At 36.9% G+C, this 24,407-nt stretch overlaps 1 protein-coding gene across 1 annotated transcript in view; it reads right to left on the bottom strand.

The window, feature by feature from the left end:
* Positions 1-8,561: 8,561 nt before the first annotated feature.
* The window catches only part of LOC107290343 (paralemmin-2), an 86,914-nt gene continuing 71,068 nt past the window's right edge, over positions 8,562-24,407 (bottom strand). Inside the window, exons 4-7 of the mRNA XM_015819218.1 lie at positions 23,801-23,915; positions 20,700-20,721; positions 14,138-14,239; positions 8,562-9,415 (exon numbers count right to left, since the gene is read on the bottom strand). Coding sequence (XP_015674704.1) covers positions 8,691-9,415; positions 14,138-14,239; positions 20,700-20,721; positions 23,801-23,915 — 964 coding nt within the window. The 3' untranslated portion in view covers positions 8,562-8,690. The remainder of the gene's footprint in view (positions 9,416-14,137; positions 14,240-20,699; positions 20,722-23,800; positions 23,916-24,407) is intronic.

Genomic DNA, 24,407 nt, shown 5'->3' with positions numbered 1-24,407 from the left:
ATCCTAAACACATTTTCTTGGAATGCAAGGGGCTTACATTTATTTAAATAGGCTTAGTATTGACTGCTGACACTGTAGCTTTCCACTTTGAACTGTGCCACTTAAACAGTGATATATGCATGTACACATTTCTTGAGACTCTGGAGCTGTATAAAAACCACTTAGGGGCTAATGCGTACACTACACTTTTAAGTGTTCACCTTTTAAGTCTTAATTCCAAATTCTGATTAAGTAGGGATTAGGATTAGGTTTTTAACAGCAAAGTTGAGACACCTTTCTGTTGTGCCCTACTGATGGGGAGAGGGGTTGGTTCTGCATGAGTGTGATGGGTGAGTGTGTGCATGCAGTTCCATTTGCATAAGCGGTAGGTATGTGCGCCCGTGCGAATGGAGCTGCGCATGAGCACTTGCCCGCTGCTCACTCAAGTGGAGCTGTGCTTGCCTGCATTTTCTGCAGCCCGGTTTCAAACAGGCCGCAGCCAGGGGCTTGGGGACCCCCAATTTAAGTTACAGTCTCAAATTCAAATAGTCTAATTGTTGTCAAGCATGTACTCTAAAACAAAAAGTACAATGCATAGGACAGAGCTGGGAAGCAGCATCTAACTCTCTTCCTGTGGCACAATCTAATATCCACATGGTGAGTGTGAACATCGAGGGTCTGTTACTGGGTAGGCTGAAACTTGTGATCATATGGGATTTCTACCTGCAAAGAAGAGCACATGCAAAAAACCTGCAATGTGCAGGGAAGAAAGAAAGCCAGAAGATATGGTGCCACCCTGTGATTTATTAACTAATCTCTATAGAGGTAATTCTCTGAAGAGAGAATGTCTTAACAGAGTTGTGAATCAAGTTTTTAGATAGGTGGCAAGATCTGTTACTTCCCACTGCATCTCTAAGAAAAATCGTATTTGTGGAAAACAGTGCTTGAGGCTAATCGTGTTTTGATTTTCACCGGTGTAAACTTTTCATATACATTCTTAGGCAACAACACTGGATAGCTGAGGCTTGTGAATCTTTCCCTTACAACTGCTCCTGACTGATAGTTTGTTTTCCTCCACTCAGGATTCAAGACCAGAAACAAAGTACACTGGGAAGGGAACAACGTAGAATTACTTCAGGTGTGAATTGAATAGAATCTATTTTGAGAGGATTGTACAACAATGTAGAAATAAAAACCCAATTCGCAGATTTATGTTAATGCTGTATAATTGCTGAAGGCGCACATAGTCCAAAGTTATCAGGCTGAATAGCCAGAGCCACAAAACCATTTTTTAAACCAGTTTTGTAGTATCTCATCCTTAAATAACCTTACAACACTGTCCTCGTGCTCTTCAATGAGTCTGGAGATATTTGTTTTAATCTCTTTCTGTTTGTTAAATTACACCATCTCCCAGCTGTTTTATTTAGTATACACATCTAATAATCTATCAATCTTGCTATGAGGGTAAATTTTCAATGTCTGAACTGGAGCAATATATCCTAGCAAGAAGAGATCTATTATCACACTTTTACATCCAGTCTCAAGGGTGATAAACATTCTCTTCCTTTCATATAGAATATCAGCTGTCAACAACATGAATACCTCTATTCAGTGCAAGACAGAACATGATCATGCAATAACATCCCCAATAAATGTCTTGTGTGTAATACAACGTTTCTCTTTCTTACATATTCTGGACCAAGACTCCTAGTTACTATAACATGCCATTTCCTTTCTGTTTCTGAGAAAGACTGCTGCCTTTATGGATCAAAAAAAAAAGAGAGAGAGAGACTGAAAGAGAATGTTGTGCTTACACAGCTTGGAATGCTGCCTGCATTTTGGTAAGAGGGAAGGTGGAAATTTAGGGAAAGAAATAACATTAAAATAAAGGGAAAGCTAAGGCAATCTGTCCAATGGCACATTGTATCTAGTTTTGTGATTCGTTAGCAAGTGTCACAAAGGCAAAATGAAGGAATTGTGTAAACGTTTACAATACAACACATCAGCCACAGACAACTAAATGAAAAACAACCCAGTGATTCTTTTCTTTCTGGTTTCTTTTTTCTTGACTTGAAAGCAGATAACTCGGCCCATCTATTGGTGGCATTTTATGTTTTTTATATTCAAAAAAAGATGTCATGATGTTACCAAGAAAAAGAGTCTTCATGAAAACTAAGGTCAATTTGCAAAAAAGACTGAAGATACAAAAGATTTTAAAAATGTACAGATTACTTGTGTCTTAGGAAAACCCTCTAAAAAGATTTTTTTTCCTTTGCATTTTTTTATATTTACAAAAGTTAAGGCTAAATAGTCATTGTGCCAAACTGCCTATTTATATTTATTGTTTAAAATATTTCTCTGTGCTGGAATTGCAAAGATACAAACATGGAAAAAATTAAAAAACATATAAAATCTTTCTGAAAGGATGTATTGAGTTGACCAGAGATAGACCTGCAACTTAAAACTAGAGTTCTTGAATGGAACGGTGGACACGTGCCTACAATTCCCATATTTATTTAGAGGAAATTGGTAGAGCTGTGCAACGTTATTAAAATGATACACATGTAATCTAGAATGTGCCAAGTCTAAGAAAATTCAGCATGAAGACTCTCTCTGAATTAATTGCTTTATATACTTGTAGTTTTCCAGAATTATTTTATTCCTGGAAACAAAGAATAGTAGATAATGTGCAAACAAGGTTGGTAAATAGATGATTTCTTCTAAATATATATAGTTTGATCTGATTGTTTATAGTTTGGTTTGCTTTAGTCATATTTAGGTGAAGACGGCCTCCAAATATATTTTCAAAACATTATTGACTCTGAATTTTAATGCCAGCCTCTCAGATCAGATGAGCCCCTTTTCCATCTTGACATCTTCCAAATGTATTGGGACTACAGCTGGAAATCTCAGGGTTTCAGTACTGACACATATGCAGGGCTCCAGGTGTATAAAGGTGACTGGATCCTTCTAGAAGTTTGAATTATAGCCTATCTATTCACCTCTGTGTAATGTTTTATATTTTAATTGTTCTGGACTGTAGGTTTCATTAGGCATAATGAACATTATAATGTTCGTTCCTGTTGAAATCATTAGGACTGAAGGCATGTGTATTTTTTTTCCTGATGATCCCAGATTCAAGTCCAGCTAACTTAACTTGGAAGCCAGTCAATTAGAAAAAAAAATCAAGGGGTTGTCCTAAAAATCTTTGAAAGAAAATTAATCAGGGATGTATTTACGTTACTCAAGACTTATTTTTTGATATCAGTGAAATATATATTTGCTTAACTGCATTAGAATAGTACTATTCTATTCAACAGTTTGTTGTATTTGAGAGAAAATAAGCATTCAGCAATAAGATAATCTCCATTTTAGATTACATGTGAATTTTACTTTAAATTTCATGGCATGTATGAATATGTGGAATGCTGACTATTTTCTAAAGATAATAGAAAATCAAAAGTGTTCTGCTCTCTCAGAAAAAGTGCTATATTTGTGCTCTACTTCTAACCTTTAACCTTTGCTCTGCCCTATATTACCCAGCAAAAATGTTAACAGAAGTTGTAGATGATTATCACTTTTTACAAATTTTCACTAAATGTTTACTGAATAACCTGAAAGATTAGGTGAAGGATATTGCACTAAGGAAGATTAAATATAGTTAATATTGCAAAAATTGAGATTGCCAATCAAATGAACCGTACCACATTTAAAAGAAAAATAAATAATAATGAAATATAACCATTATTAATGTATTGTCAAATATAGAGCTCTGTAAAGAAATGTTAATTGGTCTGCGCCTGTTTATTTGTAGAAAGGTAATGCTATTGCTCCTTCTAATTTTCCTAATTTATCTGTAGAAATGTGTAGTATTACATTACTACTAATTGTGCAACTTTAAGTTTATTTTTATTAGTTTGTCTGATTTGGTGTTTTTTTTATGATTTGTGTCTGGAGTGGCCCTTATTTAGCAACTGCTCCATTTAGTTTAGTTTGCAGGTCTGTAAAGCAAACAAAAAACTGAAATAAGATCATAAGCAGATTTGCAATTTCACATAGTGACAGCTTCATTTAATGACTAAGTTGCTGGTCACAACTAAGTTGCTGGTCGCTAAACAAGGACCACGTTTAGTGGCTTTAAAACAGTTTTTTAATGGAAAAAAATTTAATGAGAGAATTTGTCTTCCGGTGAACTGATCTGTCTTTTTAAGTCTATGATTCTGACATACTTGTTAAGAAGTATGTTCAACTGAACTCAAGTTCAACATTACTTCCAAATAAATGCATTTAAGATTGGGATGTAGCTTTGGAAATCTCACTGGAGATTGTTGGTATTCCACATTTGAAAAGGTACCAGGCAGGAATATCTTTCTTAATGGCACAGAAAGAAAAGAGCTCAGAGGAAAATTGTTGTTCAACATGACATTTAAAACTTAAAGAGTTAATACAATAAAGCACAACCTGAGAGAGAATAGATAACACATTAGGAGACAACCTCATTAACCAGCAAGATTAATGCTGGTTTAGTACGTTTCTATAGGATACATGAAATTCTTCCTTATTTGAAATGATTTGGATGCCGCCCGAAATCTTCACTTATAATCTATTGTAAATTTTATGGATATAGCTAATTGTCAGAAGAAATACCAGTGGGACTCAGATTACTGTATTGGTAGACTTCCTGTTACCAAGGAATTATTATTTTCTATCAGCCTATGCCTCTTTGTGTTTGACACTTTTAAGAAAAAATACACCCAATGAGGCCCCCTATAACCTGTAGCAGTCCAAAATTTTCATTGCAGATGCCAATGGAATCCCACAAAATTTTGGAGGTGGATCATACCAGCTAGATATTAAAAATTAGGACAAGCATCTCAGAAAGTTTCAAATGAGAGATCTAGAAAAGTACAGACTGGGGAAAAAATACATTGGCACGTTTAGCTTTACTGATATACTTGTTTGAGACAATGAGCCTACTCAAATCTTCCCCAAAAGAGAGCAGCAACATGCCTCAGTGTCCAGTGCTCTCCTGCTGATTTTACTATGAATTACCATATGGCAGGGGTCTTCAAACATGGCCCTTTTATGACTTGTGGACTTCCAACTCCCAGAATTCCTCAGCCAGGCATGGTGGCTGAGGAATTCTGGGAGTTGAAGTCCACAAGTCATAAAAGGGCCAAGTTTGAAGACCCCTGCCATATAGTGATCTTGATGAAATGTGAAAAACCTGGCATGCGGCTTGTAGCATTTAAGAGCAGGAATAGGACACCTGTGGCTATATCCATTCAATCCCAAACTTGAGCTGATGGGAGATGCCGATGGGGTTGATGAAAACTGGAGCCAATAATGACTAGAGATTCTTTAATCTTAGGTTTGAGATACTTTCACTCACAGTCAGAAGATACTTCATGGTCAAATAATGGCTCAGCTGACATTGAGAAGGTAAAAGGGAATTTACATGTGTACCCCCGAAACTGTGTTTTTCATTTCTTCTCAGGGACAATCCTGGATAAAAATATCCCAAAGTTTCAATAGGCGTAATGAGACAAAGCAAGTAAAGAAGCCATGTTTAAATGATATGGGTACGTATGATGTGCAGAAGCTTTCTACAAGGTGAACACGAAAACTGATTTGATGAACTTTTAAGTAAACAATTTTGCGAGAAACTTGTACTTCTTGTGATCCATCATAATTTCCTGCTCCTAACACTCAGAACTCATCTACATGTCCTGAAGGCAGAGATACCCCACTAACCATTTGCTGAGGACATATCCTCACAATAAATCCCCCATTTTGTGGATGAGCCCATTACTGAGTCTGGATGAAGCTGATCTAAGGTGTCTGAAGGAAATATTTTCTCTGCTAACTTAGTCTTAGAATTCCCACGTACACATTCAACTGAACATGGAGGAACAGCCTTTGGAGTCTGGCAAATGCTGGAGACCAAAAGGCTCCTTTCTCCCATCGGGATGGCTAGCTGGGCATCTGTTTGGCCTCTATTTTGTTGTGGTTGCCAGAGAGACCATGCCTATGGCACATATCGTGGCACATATTTTTCTCTTTTGGGGGGATGGGCTTGGACATGAGAATATTAACGGCATGTTAAACTGAGTGCAGGTCTTTGAGGAAATAAATATCGCTATTGCAAAACAGAAGTGAAGTTGCTTAGGAAGTACCATCAGGTTTTGTCTCTGTCTATGAGTTACTGTGCTGGCTTTTCGACAGCAATAATTGTAGGCAGTGGATTTTGAAGGCTTTGTTTTAAAATCAAAGATTCACCACAGAGGGATTGTTGTTTTGTTGTGCGTGAGGGTGGACTCCTCTTTTTTTCCCCCTATTTGCACCAGCAACGCCCTTGCCCAATGCATTTTTATTTGCAGAGCTGAGGTTTCGTGAAAAGAGTTATACTGCATCCTCCCCCTGCAAGTGCAATCTAAATTTAGGATGCAGACCTGTAATTTATCCCATGAGTTGTCACAGTCTTGGTTTTGGCAGACTCCGGTGCAAAGGTTAGAGCAGGGGTCTACAACCTTGACAACTTTAAGACTTGTGGACTTCAGCTCCCAGAATTCCTCAGCCAGCATAGCTGGCTGAGGAATTCTGGGAGCTGAAGTCCACAAGTCTTACAGTTGTCAAGGTTGCAGACCCCTGGGTTAGAGGACAAACCTGGTGGCAGAAGCCAAAGGCAACTCCCCTGCTCCTGTGTTATTACCAGTGTCCTTTGGATAAAAACTTAAGTATGAACGCACTCAATATCAAAACTATTGAAGCTTGTTTTTTGCCACCTCAGAAGAGGCAATTCTCTAATGGGGGAATGAGGTGCCAATGAGCAATACAAACAAGTGAAGGTGAGAGCTGGCGTGGAGGATAAAAAGCAGGCATAGGATGGGGATGCCAATTCAAACTTGCCGGTCATGGGAGTAACTTTTACGTAGTGAAAAATATAATTAATTCTCTTTCTTTATCCTCCTCAGAATTCACAGAACAGGTATTAAAAGAACTGTTGTTTTTATCTCCCCCCCCCCAGCCTCTGAAGAGAAGATCACTAATCTAAAAGTAATTATTTTCTCAGAGGGCAGCCAGCAATACTACCAGCTTAATCGCCAATGTGTGGTATGAAGTATGTTGTGAGTGCTGTCCTTTTTATATTGAAATGGGAAGACAGCACATTGGATGAGCCCTTAGTAACAAAACGTTCGAGCAGAAGGACATAGAAAGTGATTCTGGTGATGCTAATATGAAGCTAAGATTCCCACTGGGCCTTTTTACTTTATTTGAAGGAGACACTGAAAGATGATGATACAGTACTTCACATGGTGCTTGCCTAGCATAAAAATGCTAGCTTTTCTACTTTGATTTTCTGTTCTCTTGGGGGCAAATATAACAGCCTCTGAAGAGACTTTGAGAACTGGGGCCTTCTATTCTTGAGAAAAAGTGACTCTGTTCTGTGTTCTTTTTTTGGGAAATAAGACAATTATTATGGGTACATATTTTATATAAACCACAAAATCATCTTTTACATAGCACAGTTCCGACAAGTAGATCATATATATACATAAGTAGGCACTGTTACTGAAAGGCAAATAAGTAAAATCAGTGACGATAATTTAATCCTGGCAATTCTGGACCCATTTTCACGGCATACTCGTTTTAGCTTGAATGCAGGAAAATGGGACATATGCACAATACTGAAAACTAGAAAATTTAAATAAGACCAAAGTAAAACAATGATAACAAAACCCTAAATCATCACTCCAAGTTTCCTAGGCAACTATTCAATTTTTTTTTTTTTAGTGATACCAGTCAGTAGTGAAATCAGTGTGGTATTTTCAGTGTTGCAAAATATGTCGCAACTGAATTCAGATCCACGTTTGCATGCATACAAGCCTCACTGAAGCCAACAATATAATCCCATGGAAAGCTAAGCACTGAGACTGTGCAAAATTCATTCCTTTCAATGACTTATAGAAAAGCCCCTCATAAACAAAGGTTGCAATTGACATGATGCTTGTTGGGTTGATCCCATTGTGCATTGTCCACAGGACTCAACTGTTTTATTGGGGCTTATGTGGGAACAGGTCTTACTAAACAGCTTCCCAATTTAGAACAAAGTCTTTCTTTGGGGAAGTGAAATTCAAATATTAGGATCTCAAACTACATGATCTAATGTCCTTCCCTTACCCCAGTAAAAAATAAAAACTGTTTCTTAAAAAACGTACAACATTAAAATGCAGTTTAAGGCTCACATATATGTGAAACTTAGGAATCCTGTAAAACCTTGGAGGTTGATCATACCTGCTAGATATATAAAGTAAAATTCTTCATAAACGTTTGTAAGTCTAATAAATATATGTGATACATAAATATGCATATTACACCTATTCAACTATGCATATTCATGTATTATATATTTATATTGATATATAGGTATCTTTTCAAATAGAACAGCACTTTGTTCACTGGGTTTTTGTTTTTTGTTTTGTCTCACCCTCTAAAAATAATCCTAAAAGAGTGCATTTGGTGAGAATCTGTACTTTCGTTACTCATCTCCCTTGACAAGTTAGAAAAAATCAGAGCAAACCAACCGCAAGGCAATGGAGGCAGTCACTTCCAGTTCACAGTACTGCAGTTAGAAAAATACAGTGAGGTCTAAAGGGAGTGATGGAGCACGAGCTGCTCGGAAGAAGAAGAAGAAAGGAAGGAAGAGATGGTCACATGACAATACAGCACTGACAACGCTTTTTCTTTTCTGTACCTGGGATTTTCTCCATTGGTAAACTTTCTTCTTTTCCCTCTGGTGAAGAGGGTTCCGTGGTGTCTGACAAGGGCCTCCCAGAAACTAACTCAGCAGCATTTCCATCCATGGTCGACACGTCAGTCACTGTCTTCTCACGTAATGATTTTTCATCATCTTCGTCGATAAGGACCAGTTCAGCCTTGATTGTCTCATCGTAACCCAATACCTTTTTGGTCTCGTCTTCATCATCAATATTTTGGTAACCCATAAATATCATTGTTACTGGGTGATCTGAGCTGGCTTCTGGGATTTCATCCCCAGAAAGTTTTGCTTGGTGTGGAGGGTTCCCAGAGAGTCTTTTGCTGGATTTGTGCACCATCTCTAGTTTTGCTTCCTTAAAAAGAATTTGTTCCTTCATGTGGCTGAGGTTTCCATCCACTATTGATATAGCCCCTCCTTTTATGCTTGATTGCCCTGCTTTCTGAATAAGTTCATCTACATCCTTTGAGCTTAATTTATGTACTCCGTTTTCTACCACCGTGCCTCCAGAATGCATCTCATAGACTACTTTGGTACCATCATCATAGACTTTGATTCCTCTCTGACAGGCTGCCTCGGGGCCAATGGGGGACGTAGAGAGAATCTTGGTCTCCCCAGTTTGTTTGTCTTTCTCCACATTAATTTCCATGCTGTACAAAGCTTGAATGGAAACAAGAGAGGAAGTGTTTGTTACAACAGCAAGAAGCATGTGAATGGTTAATTGCCAAACAGACAAGCAGACAACTATATACCCAAAGAAGCTGTGATCTAAAATGCCAAGCAGCCTATGTTAGAGATGCAAATTGTGAAGTCAAGCAGTTGTTATCTTAACAAAGGTTGATGCAACTAGTACTAGCCAGATCTTTTATAGTGAATGGATAACTTTCCAGCATTTTCTGTACTAGGGAGGTGACCAATAAGCAGATCTACAATAATGTCTATGTTACTGAATTAATTCACATAGTAAATATGGTCATCATCCAAATTCTGATTGCCCACACCAGGAAAATACAGAAAATATAGCGCTAAAATTTACATGAGGATATTTAACAACCTGGAGAGTTCCTTTTATAAGGGCCTAATATTTCCTTCAGTAGTGAAACACAGTAAATAACTTGAAATTCTACTTCATGGGGAGTTTCTGCACAACTTAGAAGCTATGTGTTTCATCCACAACATATAGCTTCACCAAGAGGAAGTGACAGGAAATATAAATACCCTGATGTATGCACCATTATTAAAGTTGAGCCTATGCCCTGATTCTGCAAGTTTACAGAAATGCCACAGAATGTGGTATGGGGACAAAAAAAAGTCAGTTTTCTAAGAAACAGGGCTGTAATTAACAAAGCAATTGTTTAGTCTTCTTGGTAGCAAAGATATGCTTAAAACTGAGGGATTATTATACCCAGCACCATCTCAGAAGCAAGAAGAGCAATACAAGTGAAATTTTTAGTAGTGAAGATTCAATGTGGTTTATAAGTTCTTATCCCATCACCAGGAGAGAGAGAGAAAGAGAGAGAGAGAGGGAGGGAGGGAGAGAGGGAGGGAGGGAAAGAGAGATGCAAATATAGAAAATAATGCAAACCTTCTTGAATTGTTTATTTTTTGTGCAACTTAACAAAACTGAGTAGAGTACCTATATCCTGTCCCTGGGGCTTCTATTGTTCCCCTTATAAATAATTCCACTTAAGGTTCAGTTACTTTTCCTGCTCCATGCCTGCCCAAAAGGGAGGGGACTTCTTTATCATCTAAATTTTTAAAAATCATATTTACTCCAATTCACCTAGCTTTAAAAGCAACATGAATGCTTAAAGGAAACAGAAAAAGTAGAAATGAAAAATCCAGAAATAGTAGAGTTTTAATTAAGCCTTTTAGAACTATCAATCAATATATAGGCCATAATTTTCCACTTTCTCATCTGAGTGTGGTCTGCTTCATAGATGCACATGCCACTTAATTTTTCACTGAATGACTATATACAGCTCTGCACTATATAGTACATGCGATCATAATATATGTAGTAACTAGAAAAAAAGCCTTTATAGACTCTTTGAAAGTACTGTATTCTGTGATCATTCTCTGTGATGATATACAGATAGTCCTCAACTTACAACAGTTCATTTTGTGACTGTTTGAAGTTACACCGGCAGTGAAAAAAAGCGACTTAGGACCATTTTTCACACTTATAGACATTGCAGCATCCCCATGGTTACATGATCAAAATTCATGGCAACTGACTCATATTTATGACGGTTGCAGTGTCCCAGGATCAGTGATCACTTTTTGTGAACTTCTGACAAGCAAAGTCAACGCAGAAGCCAAATTCACTTAACAACTGTGCTACTAATTTTACAACTGCAATGATTCACTTAACAACTGTTGCAAGAAAGGTCATAAAATGGGAAAAAATCACTTAGCAACTGTTTCATTTAGTATCCACAAATTTTGGGCTCAATTGTGGTTATAAGTCGAGGACTACCTGCATTTATGATGGGTCGTTCACACGTGCAAGTTACTTCTCATTACCATATGCATCAAATAATGGCAAGCTTTTGTGCAAGCTTTTAATCACTACAACATTTTCCATGTAATGCAGGGATACCAAACTGACTGCTGGTAATCCCTCAAACTACTGTCTTTTAAAAAGCTATTAATTGGTCTCAAATTTTCAACTCCACTCTAAATCAGAAAATACTTGTGTTAATGGTTAAGGAAGACTCCATGTGATAGAAAAAAATGAAGACCTTGATAAAGATAACAGAAGCAACTGGAAGGAGGTTTACAGAGATGTTGTAGATGTCAACCCTCCTCACTCCCAAATAATCTACTGATGCTTTACTTTGTCACTTTCCTGAACTATGTAGAAAGTGGTTTGCCAGTCTCTGTAAATTGTTTTGCTATATCACGCAAAAATTCTAATGCAGATGTATATAACTTTGTACTTCCAGATGTCTTGGTGGATACAACCTGTGTATCCGCCAATCAGCATTAAACATATCTAATGACAAAGCCAGATGTCCACTATTGTTTGTTTTCAACAACTGATTATAAAAAAAACAGTCTTTGTATTGTGGGGACCAGAGCTCTATTTTGTGGATTTTGTTGATATAATGTACTCTGAGTCACTTGACCATTTGAATGTTTCATTTATTTTCAATATTTACGTATTTTATATACAACGAACATATTCCAAATACTAATGTTGTTATCCTATTACAGCATGTATGTTCAACTCAGGACACCCACTAAATTCAATAGGGCTGAATTCATGCTATATATTCCTCGGCCTGTCATCTACATATCACAAGGGTAAATAATATGAAGATTTTTCACTCACTCATTCATTCACAGATGAACTATATTTAGCCAAATAAACAAGCATATATTCATAGAGAAAAACTGTAATAAGGGCCTATAGGCTTGCAGGGTTTTTTTAAGCTAAAGCAAACACAAAGAATATAGTAGCAGTCCCAATAAAGGAGAATATACAGTATGTAGCTCAGGGCTGAAATGAGGGGTCTTTGGTGCTCTCTGAGCTTGATGATTTTCTTGCAGATGGTATTGATGATGTTACCTAATTTGGCTAATGAAATGTCTTCAGGAAAACCACCAAGCTCAGAGATCACAAAGGATCCCTCAATAGTAGCAGTTTTATGTAGAGATCTCATCTATCTTAAGTTTGCTGGGCACATCTATATCTGAGATTTGGGGATAATGTGAGCAGTCATATTTTCCTTTGTATAATATTTGGAATAGTAGTACATCATCAAATATTCCTGTGGGGTAAAGTAAGCAGTAAGCCGTTCCTGATTGCCTTTTTATCTGAATATTTGGCTCTCCTCTTGAGTTATGTGAAGGAGAATAAGGCCATCTTTAGCACTAGAATTTCTGAGTGGCATAAAAGAGAAGATTAATGTTAATATCTATGTTACTATTATATTTTTAATATTGGGAATGAAGGGAGTAAATAGTAGTTTCGGTACTAGCCTCTTGACTTAATGGGATACCATATATTTATGTAAATTTGGGCACTGCCTGATTCCAACTGACTTTGGGTGGTATAAAAATAATATATGAAAAACCGTAACAAACAAAAAATAAGATGGGATCCAGGCACAATATACAGGCAGAAAAGAAACACAACAATTCATTGCACAAGCACACAGTTTAGATGTTCATTGAAGGAGGTCTCATAGAAGCAATAGTGTCTTTTTGTCCAAATTTCATTATCTGAGGAGTAATTACAAGAAACTCTCTAAAAATAAATGTATATAATGAAATCCCAATAAGGGAGTGGTATTGTTTTGGAGACTGAACAGTTACACATTTGTAAACACTGTGGTTCTCATATTGGAAAAATGTTCAGTCATATATTCATTTGTAACTTGCTAAATGACAGGTACATTTGAAAACCACAATCTCTGTGAATCTGGGCTCATTCAAGTATTGTATGATTCAGGAAACCTTTGGATGCTTGCATAGATGTCAACCCACAATGATGTTTATTAGCTTATGTAACTAAATAATATTCTACTTAGGCTTCATGAGAATGGGATCCTTCCTCATTTCCACTTCTTAGTAGAAATGTTGGTTCGCTTTTCATTTTCAACACTTTTGAATATTCGATCCCTCTTAAGACAAATATATTTGGGTCCATTATCTCAAACATATTTCCAAGGGGAAAAGAATTAAATAACAGCTTGTGGGGTCGCTAAATGGAGAATGGTAGAAATAACAATTTCAAATGGCTTCATCGAACTTAAAGAATGTTCCCCCCTCAAGTGTTTATAAGGGGGATAAAATATTTAATGCACATGCTGCTTTTTACAAGCAGATCATTAAAATTAATTGAAACCAATGAAATGTAGATTGTTATATGGGAATAAGTGCCACTGAACTTAAATTTAATTCTGAGTGAATGAGTGGGGAATAAAATTGAAATCAATGGCAAATTAGGCAACAGTTAACACGATTAAGCTTTTTTTTTGCTCTAGAATGTCCACAATTTTACAGCTAGGATTAATTTTTGACAAAAACTTTATTTGTGGACATAAATGCTCCTACTACTTTTGTCTTGAAATAAATAGACCACAATATTAGGTTTTCTATTGACTGCCTATTAATAACTGTTCAAAGCCAGTCAAAACAATTCTGTTATATAGTAGCTCATTCAACCCCTGGGATTTCATTTTCATTTTGAACAAATGCAACAAGTCTCTAAGTTTAGGTGTGGTGTCTACCAAGTCATTAGCTAGCTGATATTTCCCTATTGTATCAAGTACAGCTGGTTGTTAGTCCCAGATAACCCAACATGTTTTTTTCTTTTCCTTTTTAAAAGATCAGGCTTGCTGAAAGAATAAACCAAATTCTATTGAGACTTACCAGTTACCCTGCTTGTTCTGTCTTTCCCAGGAACAGCCTCTGTTGCTTGTGAATAGAGAGTTGTGAGTTCAGGGATCTGGGAGTAAATGTAATTTACTGCATCTAGTTATCAAAGAATGGGAAATACAGTTAAATGAGACCCCAGAGGCTTCATTGCTTAGGCAGCAGTGTCCCTACTTATTATCCCAAACAATAGACATCGGAAGCTTTGTGCCAGATAACTGAATTAAAGCAGCAAAATGCAGAATCAGTGTGCTTTGATTGCCATTCAATAGTCTAGCTGAGGCCGGAGAGAGAAAAAAGCTGATGACTAAGACTTTTTTTTAGTGATATGAGTGTGAAATCATGTCAGGAGGGTCCACATGTCAGCAGGTCAATGACCTCTAAAAATGAAATAGATCAAACAGTAATTTGCCTTGTAAAACATGGAAAAACAGTAAGGTGCCCAGCTCAGGCAAATGCTTTTATTGCTACAATGAGGGTTCTTATCCTTTCCAGGGGCACAAAAGCTAATGTTTATTTCTTGTATTCAATGTGTAGGTTAATAGAGATGTGAACTATCTGTACAGGTTAAATGTTTATTGAGTAACATTATAGAGCAATATAATAAATAATGTAATTTGAACATTCTTGAACAGAGGGTGTTGGTAACAATTGCAGGTTAAGATAACTATGGTTGAATATTATGTTTAGAGGCAAACAGATGTTTGTACATAGAAAGTTTTGGTTCATCTTTTCATGTTTGCGTCAGAATAATGAGCCAAGCAAGGATGAATCTAGCTGGTTTGTCAGAATTTTCTTGCTTCTGCTATATGGGCAATCAGTTTCAAAGATAGAACGGGACTATAGAAAAGATGAAAGTTGTCATTTTCCTAACTTCATATACTGCTAATGCAGAGCAGGATTTTTAAGGCTGCTCTTAATGGCTATGCAGTATCCTATGGCAGTAGGGAAATTAAAGGTGTTTATATTTGGGGTTAAGCATTTTGAACTTGGTTCAGAGATGGGGTAGTAAGCCAGCAAAGATAATCTAAACTAGCCCCATCAACTCAGCTCAACACTTATTACTGGGCCATGAGCGGGATTAGTATGTCAGCTGCACGTACAAACTAGTCAATAACAATTGCAACCTTAAACTGAAGGGTTTAGTTAACCATGTCATTTGAATAGGGAAGAAAAGGTCAATAGAAGATTAGTTTTCTATTTCTGCTGCTGATACAGATAAGCCCTCAAGTGGCCCTGCAAAAATAGGGTTGGTGAAAAACTTGATTTTTCTTTTGTTGTTCACATAAACCCACAGCCATATGGGGGTGAGGAGGCTAAGGGGGAGGAGAGTTAGTCCTTTACAATTTTGCTCATAATGGCACTAAGCTTGATAGCAGCTCCATGTTATTTTAAAGAAAGTGATAATGGGGATGCCGTTTAAAAAAAGGGACTCTTCCCATTTGACCAAGGAATCCATGGTTCTTTATCTGCAGCATATAGTACATAGTTGAGTAATTCCCTTTAAATAATGGCTATATCAAAATGGTTGTATTCCTTTTTTTCCTTCACTGATTTTTAGATTCTGAACTGTCACCATATACATTCCAAATACCACATACAATTCAATTCATCCCAATATATAGATAAGATGTTTGTATGGCCACTTAAAATGTCTTCATTTTTTTCTGATGGAATTGAATTTTAAAGGAGAAAAATTAAATGCTATGCCGCCAACTATAAATAGAAGAGGGAAATTTAAACTGATTATAACAAATACACTCCAGACAAATTTATTAAAGGATTATGTATCCAAAAAAGCATAAAGCACAAGAAAAGTATATAAAGTCATCAAGAGTTGGACATAACCGAATGGTTAAAACAACAATTTCCATAATCTGGACAGACATGCCACCGATAGCGCAGGTGGAGATGATTAACTTGATCATAAGACTCCATGGCCTTTTGCTATATCTCCAGTTTAGACTAGCTCTCACTTTATTGCTCCTCGTTTCACACAAGTGAGGTTCTTTCCTACTTTCACTTTGCAAGTTTGCTGCAGGGCGTAACTGAGTGTAATCTATGTAAATGACTGTAACAGAGAGATGCTGATTTTAGTCTGGTGTAGCAGATAAGCATCCTGGTAAAAATGCTGGGGTGTCTGGATGAAAGTCTTAGGTGAATTTTTAATTTGTGGTATTATTTTTAAATTGCCTTAAAGGAGCTAGTTACAGAACAAACAATTCATTAATAACGGGCAGGCAGAAGAGATAATGTGCTGAAGTTCTAGATGAGGAGCCTTGCCCGTCATGCCTATTTATTGTGTTATTAATTTTCTTTCTTAAAACAATGTACAGGTAAGTCCTCAACTTACAACAGCTTGTTTAGTGACTGTTCAAATGTACAATGGTACTGAAAAAAAGTGACTTATGAACATTTTCACAGTTGCAGCATCCCCAGGGCCCCGTGATCAAAATTTGGATTGCTTGGTGGAAACTATCTAAGCCAGTGTTTCTCAACCTTGACAATTTTAAGGCATGTGGACTTCAACTCCCAGAATTCCACAGCCAGCATTGTGGAATTCTGGGAGTTGAAGTCCACATGCCTTAAAATTGTCAAGGTTGAGAAACACTGATCTAAGTGGAACCTGGACCCAGATGACTCTGCTATCAGGGTGGAACTCCACAGAAGTTTCGGAAGCCACTCCCTCATAAGTGGGCTTTCAGAGACTGCTATGTCAATGTGTTTTACAGCAAACAACTAGGTAGGCCTGTCCCTAACAAACATAATAATAATAATGATGATAAAGTTGGAAGGGACCTCGGAGGTCATCTAGTCCAACCTCCTGCTCAGGCAGGAAACCCTATACCATTTCGGACAAATGGCTGTCCAGTTTTTTCTTAAAAACTTCCAGTGTTGGCGCATTCACCGCTTCTGGAGGCAGGTTGTTCCACTGGTTAATTGTTCTCACTGTCAGGAAGTTTCTCCTTAGTTCTAGATTGCTTTTCTCTTTGGTTAGTTTCCACCCGTTGCTTCTTGTCCTGCCTTCAGGCGCTTTGGAGAATAGCTTGACTCCCTCTTCTTTGTGGCAGCCCCTAAGATATTGGAACACTGCTATCATGTCCCCCCTCGTCCTTCTCTTCGTTAAACTAGACATACCCAAACTAGACATGCCCTGGCAACTTCTTTCTATGCCATGTCCTCAAGACTCTGCATCCTCTATTAGTTCTGATTTTAATGTTGTATTTTCCCTCTTAGCGCAACATAATTTTTGCCCTGAATGTGATCTGGCACGTTTCACTGATGCACTTTAACTGCATCAGTGTCTGAGATCTGCACAGCTCCTATATACCTCTTTAGGTTCCTGTGGGCCTGCCTTCTCCCCTCTGATGGTGAAACTGTCCTCTAGGATTGTTTTGATTGGACTTCAAGAGGTCATGCACATTGCTTTCATAGAGCTATCTGCCCACATAATACCTGTTCAACACTTTTCAAAGCGGTCCACACATCTTTTGAGCGCTCCTTATAAACATACATTTCATGCTCTTTGTAAAGAATACTAGTTTGGGACTGATTGGGAGCTCAGTTAAATTAGCCGAGCTCTGGCACCCTTGGATACATTACACATTTTCTTTTGCTTTCTTCTGCTTTTTCCAGCAAGTATACTGGTTTTCTTTTTAATTTATATTCTGAGGACTCACACAAGAGTGCAACAACTGTTGGTCTGACTAGGCAATGTTGTCTTGGCTAGTCTTACACAGATGAAGTTTTCACAATTGTTTCTGCAATGCACCATAGATACCATTATCACTATCATTATCATCTGGGCCAGCACAATTGTCCAATTCCAAACTCAGCTCCTCTACCATGCTTGTTTTTCATGGCTATTTTCTGTTTACTAGCAGATCCTAAGAAAAGGACTTTTTTTGTCACTTGCTCATTAGTCGGGGAGAAACTGCCTAGGACCAGATTATCAGGAAAGTTTCCACTTTGCCCATCCTTCACATTTCCTATTTATTTATTACATTTTTGTGCCACCCATCTCCCCTAGAAGGAGATTCTGGGTGGCTTACAAGTTATAAAACTATTTATTTTTTCAATAGGGGTATAGAACTCTGAGTGCCATATCCATGTTCAAAAGTAGGTCAATTAACAGAGAATAGAAGCAAGGAGAGATTGAGCTGAACAGAATACTGAGAAAGCTACCTCCCATTTTACCCTGTGCTGTACCTCTTTCTTTGTACCTCCTATCTTGTATGACTATTTCTGTAAAATGGTTCAGCTATATTTCAACACAGTGTTATACCCATGTTCAGAAAGAGACCAATTGAGGGTTATGAGGAACATCAGGAGACCTTCCTCCATTTTACTCTACGACCGTTGTTATGCCTGCTACCTGTTGAGTGGGCAACTCTTGATAGGTGGCTAACTTCCCCATTTTAAGTGTCTGCTAAATCTGCTCCCCACTCACCCGCCATATTAGTCAATGATTGTTAGTTGTGTTCATGCTGGCAGAAAATGCTTAGCAGAAGAGGAAACAAGGTTTGAGAAATCTACCGATTCCTTTCTGTAATTTGGCTCATTATGAGAAAATACGTACAGCACCACTTGACTATTTTGTTACTGGGACACAATAAAGATTGGCAAGAAGAGGCAGTCCCATTTATAATAATCTAGCCTTTTGCTACCTCACGGATTGGTGAACAGCACAGTCCTGGGTTTGAATGTTTTAGGGAGGGCAACAAACCAGGCAATCCATACAAATCAACTTGTAGGTCAAACATTTATTAATAAATTATTACAATCTAAGGGTTATTGCTTAAGTTGTTCAATATTGTGTGAATTATTATTAACAGTGAATTTATATTACCAAAAAAAAATTCCATTTTCTTTCCTAAATTGCTCTTCTGGTACTTTCAGTTTCTATTTTTCTTAAATATTGTGTTTCTTTCATTGCTCATTTGTACATTCTTCTTACTTTGTTAACCCCCTTCTATTAACAAAATGCTTATTCCAAAAGAAGAGATTATATGTAGCTCAGGGTTGAACTGTGCAGTCCTTGATGCTCTCCGAGCTTGGTTGTTCGCAAACCCGACATTCACTAGTACTGATGATGTTACCTAGTCAGGTAATGAAACAGCTGCAAGCAAACAACCAAGCTTAGAGAACACCAAGGATTCCAAAGTGCTTATTTTATTTATAGTTATTTTCTCCCACCTTGCACAGGAAAGTTCAGTTAGTTAAACAGGCTTTGGGGGAAATTTGCTAGTTTAGTCAGTTGGCTTTTCAGCTTAGCTAATTTTATAGGGACTTGTGAGTTGTTCTCTCTTCTGTTATCCTTCGCCCTACTCTTTCCTCCACTCCTCTTTCTCTCTGCCATTTGTAGACACTGGTTTGCCAAATAGCTCCAGACCTCTTTCTGGAAGTCATCAAATCTTCCTTTCAAATTTTGAACCTTTCTCTCTTCTGTCCGACAGACGTGCTGTAGTACCTTCACCTCTGATTAACAGTATTTCCACACTTTGATGAATCTTTCACTTGTACTTCTCCATATTGTGCAGCAGCTTTAAAACATCCCTAATAACATCAGGTTTCTTTTCAGCCTTATTCAGTTCCACATCTCATCTTCTAGAACAGGGGTGTCAAACTGCCGGCCCGCAGGCCGGTTGTATCATATGGATGCCGCGCCCACCCCAGCACCAGCAATGCAAAAAAAGTCATGATACGTCGCGACACGTCACATGACGAGTTTGACACCCATGTTCTAGAAAGACAAGAAATTTCTGGGCACTTGAAGTTGTACAATATCAGGGACAATCTCCCAAGACTGATAACCTTGATACAGAAATAGTTTTTAACATGGCCACGAGGAAGAGCCCATAGGACATATGACTACTATTCCATCAAATATTATCAAAAAGGAAGTATCATTTTAGTGTGGTAATTTCTTTTACACACATAATTCCTTGGGCTGTTTAATATTAATTTAGATTCTGTCAGTTATAAATTTTTTAGACAGAATGTCTTAAGGGTCAGATAATGGTTCAACTAGATTACATGAATTTAATAGTCTTATTGGAAACAAATATGTCCGCATGCACACACACAAGTATAAAAAGCAGTTGAATGGGTCCAAATTTGTTTTTTTTTAATTGTACTCCAACATTCAGGGCCATTTGGGGGAGGGGCTGGGGGTTTCTTCTGTACTATCAGGATTTGGTTTGTGTCCAACCACTAAGATTTGTTTTCAAATAACTGTGTTTAGTATAGATACGTGGTTATCATTATCATTAAATTACATCATGATGAAATCTATATTTGTATGCATATATGCCCTATTGCTGTCAGGTATATATAGAATAGGATTTATCATGAGCTGTGGCACATGAAATCTAAAGAAAGCTTATTGCTGGCACCAAGGGCTTTTGAAAAAGCTTTATTCTATATTCTCTATTTGGCTAGCATTATTTTGAAGCTTAGTATATATGTGTTAAAAAGTAGCAAAGTAGTAAATAAAATGTTCCTTTATAATAATATATAGTTACAGATATAAAGTACAAAAGCAAAGCAAATCGCTTACCTCCATCTTGGTGTGAGAAACTCTGAAATATCAAAAGTATTGGAATCAATTAGTTTTATATAATATTAGTGCTGGTACATAGCATATCAATATTTTTACAGTAGTTCTATAAAATAGGAATAGGCAGGAAGTCACTTTTAAGGGCCCCCGTTTGGAGCTGATGACAGATTGGGATTAGGCTTATATTTAAATATAATCATATTCACATTCCTGCATACATTTTCTCTTGCTCAGATTCATGCTCAACTCTTCCACTGATGTTTTATTCAATACTTTGTTCCTGTTCTTATTTGCAAGTACATGTCCCATTCAGTTTCCCATTTCTTTGGGATGTCCCATTCCCACTTTACTGAGGAGGAAAATAAAGGATTCTTTCACTCTCCACTTAGTAGGGAAGGAAACAGTGCTACTAGGAAGCAAAGCACCTATTAAAATAGGCTAATATCCATTCTACAATTATTTTGAATTATATTTCCCATTATCCATTGCCTGGGCTGGCTTGAGCTGATCTTATTTCTTGACAGGTAGCTCGGTTTCTTTCCATGCTTGGCTGTGAGAAACAAAAGCTTCTTTTTTCTCACCCAGCATGGATGGACATATACACAAGATGACCTGTTCCCCAATTATAATGGCTCTCTTGTCTGTATAGTCAGCAACAGAGGTGGAACTCTGCAAGGTAACCAGACATGCTTTCAAATAACCAAGCATCACTATCCCTCTTTAATAGACATATCAGAAAGAAGGTGCTCTAAATCTGCTGAGGAGTTCATAGCTCTCAGAAATAGAAATAACAACTTCCCGGTAAATAGCATGTACATGCAGTTGAAGCATATGGAGTCCTTGGTGCTTTGTGATCTTGGTTGATTTCTTGCAGAAGTTTCATTACCCGACTTATGATGCACTGATGATGTTACCTAGTCAGGTAATGAAATGTCTGCAAGAAAACAACCAAGCTCAGAGAGCACTAAGGACTCCACAGTTCAACCCTGAGCTATAAATATTCTCTTCTACTGGTTGAAACATGTGTTATGTGTAGTGTAAAGGAATTTGTAAGTTAAATATGTAATTAGCAATAGCATTTAGACTTATATTCTGCTTCATAGTGCTTTACAGCCCTCTCTAAGCGGTGTACAGAGTCAGCATATTGCCTCCAACAATCTGGATCCTCATTTTACCGACCTCAGAAGGATGGAAGGCTGAGTCAACCTTGAGCCGGTGAGAATCAAACTGCTGAACTGCTGGCAGCTGGCAGTCAGCAGAATTAGTCTGCAGTACTTCATTCTAACCACTGCGCCACCACAGCTCATAATCAGAACCAGATATATGTTATATTCATTTTGTAAGTTAATTTACATGCTCTTCTTCTTTAATTCTGGCAATGGAAGCTTGTTTAGGTGCCAACACTTCTTTAGAATTTCATAAATGTTCCTTGTAATAATTAATTAATTAATTAATTAACCTTATATGCTACCCATCTCGCCTAATTCCATTTTCTTCTTTTGCCTAAATATGTTCAGTATTCCAACAGCATTGTCTTACATGGCAGTTCCTTTGAGAGAAAGTATGATTTCTGCTCCTATTGGGCAGGATGAACTTTTCAATTTTCTTCCAGAATATAGCTATGCATGTGGATCCTGCTGTGAAATCAATGTAATTTGTGGAATATTACTAAGGGAACTACAGAGTCTGTGCTGACTTCAGATCAAGTTCATTGCTTTCGAATCTGCCTAAAATGACCTCCCTCAATGCAGCACACTGTAAATTGCATTTTAAGTATCTTAATTAAGTATTAAATGAAGTGTAGCTTCATTCTGTCAGAGCAGGGATAGGAAGCAGGGTTATTTCACTGACCTTGCTAAGAGAAAAATTCCTTTTGAATCCATTGTTCCTGAACAATTTCTATCTAACCAGATAGTGTAAGACCTTAGTGATAGTAGAAGCTGGTGCATAAATTTTGTTTTCGTCTCTCTCTATTAATTTTCTTTCTTCTGTTGTGCATTTTAAGATTATAAAGTTTTAGTTTTGTAGCTTCTAACTGAAAAGTGATCCATTCTGGGAGACATTCTGGTTGAGGACCAGTATAAATAAAAATGGACTGAATCAATTTGAATTTGATGCAGGTAATGTCCCATGACTTTATCTGACTTGGAAAAAGGCAGAAGCTTCACAAAGTAGCAAGAATTGTTGAAAGAGAACACTTGATTTAACAATATTCTAGGATATTATGAATTTCTTTATTGCTAGTTATATAAGTTCAAATTTCAATTTCTTCTTTTACCTAAATATGTTCAGCATCCCAACAGCTTATTTGGAAAAATAAACTCTTCAGTGAATGCATAAATCAATTATAGTATCATGAGTAATTTTATACATGGGGACACCTAGAAGTATCTGGGCAGTTACACATAAGGATTTTTGCAGAATAAATCTCCATTTGGTGGTTCTGGATTATAATAATAAACTGTGTAAACTATTTTAACACCAAAAAGGACTTTGGAATATTTAATCTTAAATTTTCAAGATAAACTAGATAGCATTCTGTAATATTTAAATATATAAGACATTCTACTTCTAGTTATCATTACATTTAGTGATTTATTTTTTTCATCACTCTTAGGCTGCAGTACCAATAAGCCAGCATGCCTTAAACTGGCAGCCCCCAGATATATTTCAAATGAGAGGCCCATCTTTCCAGTTAGTGTAGCAATACTAGGAACAGATTTGAAGTTGGGAAGGTATTTAACTGCACTGACTTCTGTAAGACTTGCTTTTGAGGAAGTATCCAGCCACTAAATTGAATAATGTTCATATCTGCTTTTGTGTTGTGATGACATTGTCATGTACCCCATATGTTGAAGACAAAATCTTTTCATGGTTAACTTAAATATCTGGCCACTCTATATAGCCTATGAATTAGTGTTAAAGGCAGGAATCAAACTTAATAAACAAATAAGGCCTACTTTTCTATTGACCTATCTGACTTTAATCTGATTCCATTTTTCTGTGGAGTTTTTCCATTGTACCTATCTATATTTATATGTCGTTGGAAAGAAAAGTTTTCTCTTAATATCAAGTTGTTTGGATTTTGTTTTTCATCTTACCTTTTGTAAGTCCTCAAAAGATTTTTCTGTCTCCTTTAGTTTTTCTAAGATGATCTGTTCTTTGGCAGATATTTGGGATTCTTCACATTCAAGCTTTCCTATTTCTTGTTCTAATCTGGAAAATATATTACAGAAAAACTTACTCATCTGGAATGATATGTCCAATCAGAAGGTATATATTTGTGTTAGCTGAAAAATATTATCTATACATGCAAATGTATCACTTGTTTTCTTTACTATCAAATTCTCAATATAAATATCGGCAACTGAATAAATAAACTGAGGATTATTAATTAGGGTCATTGTACAATTCTCTCTTTCTTGTTTTAATACACTTTAATAAACTAAAGGAATTCTAACCTGAACTGAGAGTATTTTATACCGTGAAGAGCAACAAAGTCTTTTGTTTGCAGATTTTCCTCCAAAATAGGAAGGAAAGGAAGGAAAAAAGGCAGAAAGGGAAAGGAAGATCATTGACACCAGTTACAAACCAAACTGGTTTCCTTTAGAAATAAGAATATTAATAAGAAAATAAGTAAAATAAATTTATTGTAAGTACAATGTAATCTATATTTCATTTCATTTCAACCTGCATTTGAACTATATA

This window comes from Protobothrops mucrosquamatus, unplaced genomic scaffold, assembly GCF_001527695.2.
Source record: "Protobothrops mucrosquamatus isolate PMUCROS unplaced genomic scaffold, P.Mucros_1.0 scaffold874, whole genome shotgun sequence".
NCBI classification, from domain to species: Eukaryota; Metazoa; Chordata; class Lepidosauria; order Squamata; family Viperidae; genus Protobothrops; species Protobothrops mucrosquamatus.
This window is presented reverse-complemented; position numbering and strand designations above follow the sequence as displayed.